Source organism: Anneissia japonica, unplaced genomic scaffold, assembly GCF_011630105.1.
Source record: "Anneissia japonica isolate Jap-2015-1 unplaced genomic scaffold, ASM1163010v1 scaffold287634_len692169_cov176, whole genome shotgun sequence".
NCBI classification, from domain to species: domain Eukaryota; kingdom Metazoa; phylum Echinodermata; class Crinoidea; order Comatulida; family Comatulidae; genus Anneissia; species Anneissia japonica.
The window spans coordinates 261,104-267,520 of NW_022739883.1; the positions used below are offsets into that span (position 1 = coordinate 261,104).

The following is a 6,417-nucleotide window of genomic DNA, read 5'->3' on the forward strand; positions in this document are numbered from 1 at the left end:
ATGTGAAGAAACATAATTTGGTTCTTGTTGGTGAGAACAGGTAAAAACTTCAAAGTTAATATAAGTCTACTTATGGATATAAGAAAACGAAGTTACCTCGACAGTTAATACAGGCGATTCTTGTACAATGTACTCTATTATATTTACTGCTGCTTCTAAGCCGTCTACACGAATACTCTCCGTCATTTCAGTTATGTTGGCCACTTGCTTCATAAGCTCTTCAACACTATCTCCATTTGGAAGAGACTAATTAAAATATATATAGTGAAAAATTTAACAGATTTATTTACAATACAGAAATAGTGTGAGATTGTACAACTCTTAAAGTGACGTTAAGTTTCAAAAATTATTTTTGTTTCATGTCTGTTAATAGAATAATTTTAATCGCAAAGTTTTCAATATGCCGCTATAAATATGGAAAACATGCCAATCTTTTCCATGACTTCAACAATAATTTATTAATTTATCTGCAATACATCAATTAAGATCGACTAACTTATAACCTCATTAGTAGGATACAATTCATACTTTATTTCACTGGGTTACACAATACCAATAAGAAGAAAATATGTAAAAGTATTGTAATAAATGAGATAAAAAGAATCCGTAGTCAAAATGGTTTGAATAAATGTTTATATTATTGCTTTGTACTATTTTGAGATAATAAATGACATATCTTGAAAGAAAAACAACTATTAAAACTACGGTAGTATTGAGATTATCATCTTGTTAAGATGTTACAAGGTACCTTAGACACAGGTCTAAACAATTGATACAAATTTCATCATAAACATAAATACCGGTATATGTTTATTACTTAGGTAAAAACTCACGCTATAGCCCTAAGTATTCTTACACACACACCAAACAATTTACATCTGAGATTTAAATAAAACCTGATTTTTTCATGTCAAACAACATAATAATAACCAAAAGAGTAGATGAGAACTCCTGCTTAAATCCTGCTGATTGTGATGTACGATTATAAACAGCTGATATCCTATCCATCATAAATCATTAATATAAGTGTTCATAAACTATTAATAGAAGTAGTTAATTCACGCTATAACCATTTACAAGGTACATTCCTAGAAAATACAACAAACATTTCACATCTGGGATTACAATAAAACCTGATCTTGTTATGGCAAACAAAATTAGTAACTCAAAGAGTTAATTCCTGCTAAACTCTTTCAAAGTGTGACGTACGATTATAAATTGTATAACAGTTGATACCAATTTCATCATAAAGTAAATATAAGTTTATTAGTATTTAGGTAGTTAACTTACACTAAATAGTTGACGTAAAAGGTAGCTTGCAGATGCTCCGCCACAGTCTGTGCATTGGAAACTGTCCCAGTAAGCACCGTTATCAGATTGTACACATTGCCTTACAGCCAATTTAAATTCAACACCTAAAATTTAAAAGCATAAATTTTGATTAAACATCAAAACGTAATTGATAAAGTAAACAGATACATAATTTAGAATAGTTTTTTCTTAGATACACAATTTTGTCCCAGTCATTGAACTAATAATAAACATTATACTGCACGTAATTATCGTCTCTATCAGGTATTATGAAGGGCATTAAACTTATCAATGTTTTCGGTGCAACTGCAAAATGTCCCATTATATTCTAGAAGTTAAATACGGGGATAGGGACATGTCCTATCCCCATATATTTTTAAGGGGAAGCGTTTTGCGACAGTTCCGTAGTTGTTATACAGGTATTAAAATTATTATTATTATTATTATTATGATTATTATTATTATTATTATTATTATTATTATTATTATTATTATTATTATTATTTATGACTCTTATAAGTATGATGATGCCATGAAACAAGTATTATTAAAAGTTTCTGATAAAAAATCATGATTTTTGTTGGACTATATATTCTGTGAGTATAATGGTGATGTGATGATACTGAATTTTATTGTATAGGAGTGTCATGTTCGGCCATTTAGAGGTAGGCCTACCATTTCTTCCCATTTTTTGTCACCCACCTTTTAAACTGATTTGTGCTGCTTTTTAGGATTATCCCATCAAGTATCAAGTAAGGGAGTGCCCCTTAGATTCCTTACCGTTTACGGAATCTTCAGAGCAGGACTCTTCGGTTGTGACTGTTGACCCTTCCAGCGTAACTGGCCAAGTGAATGTTCCTACCTTAGTCTCAAATTCCTGTCGCAGGCAATATATTACTAAAATGAAAAGAATCGTGGCAGAACATACTTTTTGATGAAAATTAAAAATGATTCTTAGAATAGTTCATTTAGATATATATTTATTAAAGTCTTATACGGTTAAATTGGCTTCCAAGGCCTAGTTCTAATTAGCCCGTGATCTGGTATCGTAGGGATGTATATGACGAGGAACGATGGACCAGATCCCCCCAGGCCAGGTCGCTATCTTGGGTCTTCTCCTTCGTTTGCTTCCCACGTAGCCTTGGAGGGTGATGTAGGTCTGAGTTGCTGTTGGTAATATGACCAAATCAGGAGAGTTTTCGTTTGCTAACTCTGTCAAGATGATGTTCGGTCTCAATCCTTCAATTACCATGATATGGAACAGTTATTATAGGACTTATTTTACTGTTTGTTATTTTGTGAGTGCTGAACTCAGTGGTGGATCCAGGGGTGGCAAGAATCTCGCTCATCTACATAAGAGAATTGTCACTGAGTCAGAGCAGTGACAGACAACCTACATGATTATATATCTGATATGAGTGAAGAGAAGCAATGTAGAGCACCTTCTTCCTCCGGGTCCTAGCGAATGCACATCAAAGGATTGAAACACCAACCCCGCTGGTTAAGAAACCAAACCGCTTCCACATATTTATCGGGAGTTGATAACCTATGTTGATGATTTAACTTTTAATTGGTACTATGACTTTATTGTGAGAAATCAATATTTTATTTTAGTTTGTGAGTGTTTTTCAGATTACACTCGATATTCAACAGCTGTATGTTTTCACTCCTGTAACTTCATAACGAAATGTCAGATTTAATTTTATAACTTTCATTTTACTACTTAACCCTGTTTAATAACTAAAATTTATTTTTTTCGTGTGGAGTGATTGCTTTTGCTTGTCTTTGCCAGTAGTAGTAGTAGTAGGATATAAGTATCATTATAATTAAATATTATCATAAGTATAATTAAAAGTACTATTATAACTGTGATAGTCACATTAAATCGCAGCATTTGCTAAATATCCATACCATGCTTATTAACTTCCAAGCTGCTTAGATCTATGTAATCTGTTTTCTCTGCAACATTCATCATGGCTGCATTGATGACGTCATATGTGACATTTTCTTCACAACTTACAATAAAATCAACCAAGGCAAAATCAGAACGATCAGCAGATTGGCGGAAACGAATTGTTGTGACATCGGAGAGACCCAGCGATTCCTCCTGCGCTAGATATGGTCCGACCTATAAATTTAAAGGGAAATTAAGCTAATCAATTAATTAAACTGGTACTCATTGCGAAATCTTATATAAGGGGTCAGATTTGGCTTCAACTGCCAAACTTATGCGCACTTAAGCTACAGTCAATCTAAGATAGGCTAGATAAAACTAAGATATTTCATATGGATAAGAAAAAAATACAAAATATTTATTGCAGGGGTGGCGCCAGCGGAGGGCCAGGGGGGCCGTCTGGGAAAGCTGCCCCCCCCCCCCGTCGGGGAGAAAAAGCACAATTCGTCGGGGAGAAAAAAGTATTATATGTATTTTTTACATATTAGTAGACTTTAAAATTGATTAAACAAGCCTTTGAAACCCCTAAATTGTCGAAATTTTCGGGGGCTTCGCCCCAAGTCCACTTTCGGAGCCTCTTAATCGAAACTCGACCACGACCACTTTGCTTTCGTCGGGGAAATCTGACACCCCGTCGGGGACCTCGGCCCCCACCCCGTCGGGCAAATTCTGGCGCCACCCGCTTCCACAGCAAATAACATTTGATAGTCTGCATGGCATTAGCGAGCTATTTGCTTCTGTCATGGGCAGGATGTTTTTTTGGTTAGGGAATTTTTTGATAAATGAAGTTACTTAATATATGTAATTTATTTTTGCTATGATATTTGTATTTATATCATGTTATTTTTAAGACCGCGTCGTCGTCGTCGTCATAGCGTACCCTTATCAGAGCGTAGCTTCTCTCACAGCAATATTACAGGCCTACTATTCTGTGCCTTCCCTGTCGCCTTCTCCATCGTACCTAAAACCTCTTTCACCTCAAAAGCCTCTTTCATTGTTACAACATTATGTTATACTTATACGACTGAAGCAAATTGATAAAAAGGGAATTAGAGTATAGCTTATTAAGAAATCTGACAATAACACTACTACATAATACTTGGTCATGCGTTTTTGTCTAACTGAAAAGGAAATCAAATATAACAATTGTAGGCCTATGGCAAAGATGGGGGACTTTGAAATTATAATAAAAGCATTAACAAAACGATCATCAAAGCGACCAGTATTCACAACACCTTACCTTTCTCCTTTATCTATATAGGCCCCTATCGTTATTATTATGTGTGTTTAATTAGAACGAATATAAAAATATTCAAATCTGACAGGCACTATGATTTTTTTCGCAAAGGTGCCCTTTTGCAATAATGATCCTTATATCTGCTTTTGAAGTTTTCTCTCAATATGCTTGACATCCTCGTGTTATTTTTACGATGTTATCGTGCTCTCTGTTACTGATGCAATCTCTTCCATTTGAATCGAATAGATAAATGGAATGAAGTAAAAAAATAATCGAATAACTTTCTCATAGAAAATAAAAATCTACAGTATTTTGATTTTATGGACTGGATGGAAATTTTAGTACAGATCTCCCTCCAATTAAAGAGCCCTTCAATTAAAGACCACCTCCAATTAAAGACAACATTTCTGCAGCCCCAGTTGAATGTCTATCTTTTATCCTAGCTGTTCCAACCAAATAAATATTCCCTCTATTTAGAGACCAAAGAGCAAAGTTTTGGCGGACCCAGCTGAAAATCTTCCCTCCAATTAAAGGCACAATATAATAAATGGTGAGGTTAATGATTTTCTATAATAAACTGTGTTACATATGACTTAGACATAGAAATATTAGGCAATGCATTGTTTTGTATATATTGAATAACGAAAAGGTTAGGACAATATGTTAATGGGAAAAAAAGTTCATGGTTTGGCTACCATGAAATGTTTAATTATAATAAATAACAGCATGCAGTAACTGCACATCCATTTTAAAGCATTTAATGTTTTTTTTTTCTCTCTAATTAAGAATCTAAAGACCACATTTAGTGCCCAGGGGTCTCAGGTTTTCTGCAGAGCCCAGGAAATCGACAGGAAGGACTCCAGCACTCTCACGAACAGAAACTTCGACAATAAACCACCTCCCGCAAGTTCAAGACGATATTTGCATGTTTTTACAAGTTTTTACTACAGCATTATCAATTGTTTCGCAGCAGTTAGTGCCAATCATAATTGTTATCACCATGCGCACAGCAAAATATATTTAGATGCCTTAAGAAAATTCATTTAAACAGATCTCCCGGGTGTTTCTTCCAACTTGGGACCCCTGTTGAGTTCCGGTGATTAATTATAAGGATAACTGCACATCCATTTTTAAACACCCTACAGTATACATCAACAAAGTACACAAAATAAGATGATGGTCTGTGTATACAGTGCTCTATATTGAATTAGTAGGACGGTGTTGTTAGTACTATTGTAAAGGTTACTTAAGTACAACAAGCGCAGGACTTGATGTGTGACTACCGGGAAATGGTATATTAGGCCTAAGAATCAACAACAGCATACAATAACTGTACATTCACTCTAAATATATTTGGAATACACCAATCTTACATTGTATACAGTGTATTTATTTATTATATCATCAATTTCTTAATTTCCCCCTAAACAGAGATATTTAAAAAACACTTTTAGTGTCGATCTTTAATTAGAGGGATTCTAATTAGAGACCAAAGCTGATAAACACCACTAAAACATTGGTCCCGAAAGTGGTCTTTAATTGGAGGGACACCTATAGTTTGTGGTAGATCATAGGTCACAGACCTACGATGCCTATGGAAACATTATTGTCTGTATGCACCCACCTCTTCATTGAATTTTTCTGCATAGTTGGTGAACTGTTCGCCGACGTCATTGTAGAGAATTCGTGGTGAAATTGTTGACGCAGAAAACGGAAAGGTATATTTAACCGTTGTCGGAATAATAACCGTTTCGGCATCTGTACTCAGGTCACAAGCGTGGTCTCTTGATATCTGCAATGTACGACACACAATAGTATACCTTGTTGTGTTTGCTAAGTGTTAATCTTAGGATTTGATTACAAATAAACAAGAATAAGGTTGAACCATGATGGCATGGTCATGTCTACGTGTGTC

General features: G+C 34.7%; 1 protein-coding gene across 1 annotated transcript in view; it reads right to left on the reverse strand.

The window, feature by feature from the left end:
• Positions 1–6,417, reverse strand: part of LOC117118112 (adhesion G-protein coupled receptor G4-like) — a gene marked incomplete in the record, with an annotated part of 12,892 nt that overhangs the window by 5,336 nt on the left and 1,139 nt on the right. The window contains 5 exon segments of the mRNA XM_033262615.1: positions 97–246; positions 1,291–1,415; positions 2,092–2,208; positions 3,223–3,439; positions 6,127–6,294. Of these exon segments, the coding sequence (XP_033118506.1) occupies positions 97–246; positions 1,291–1,415; positions 2,092–2,208; positions 3,223–3,439; positions 6,127–6,294 (777 nt within the window).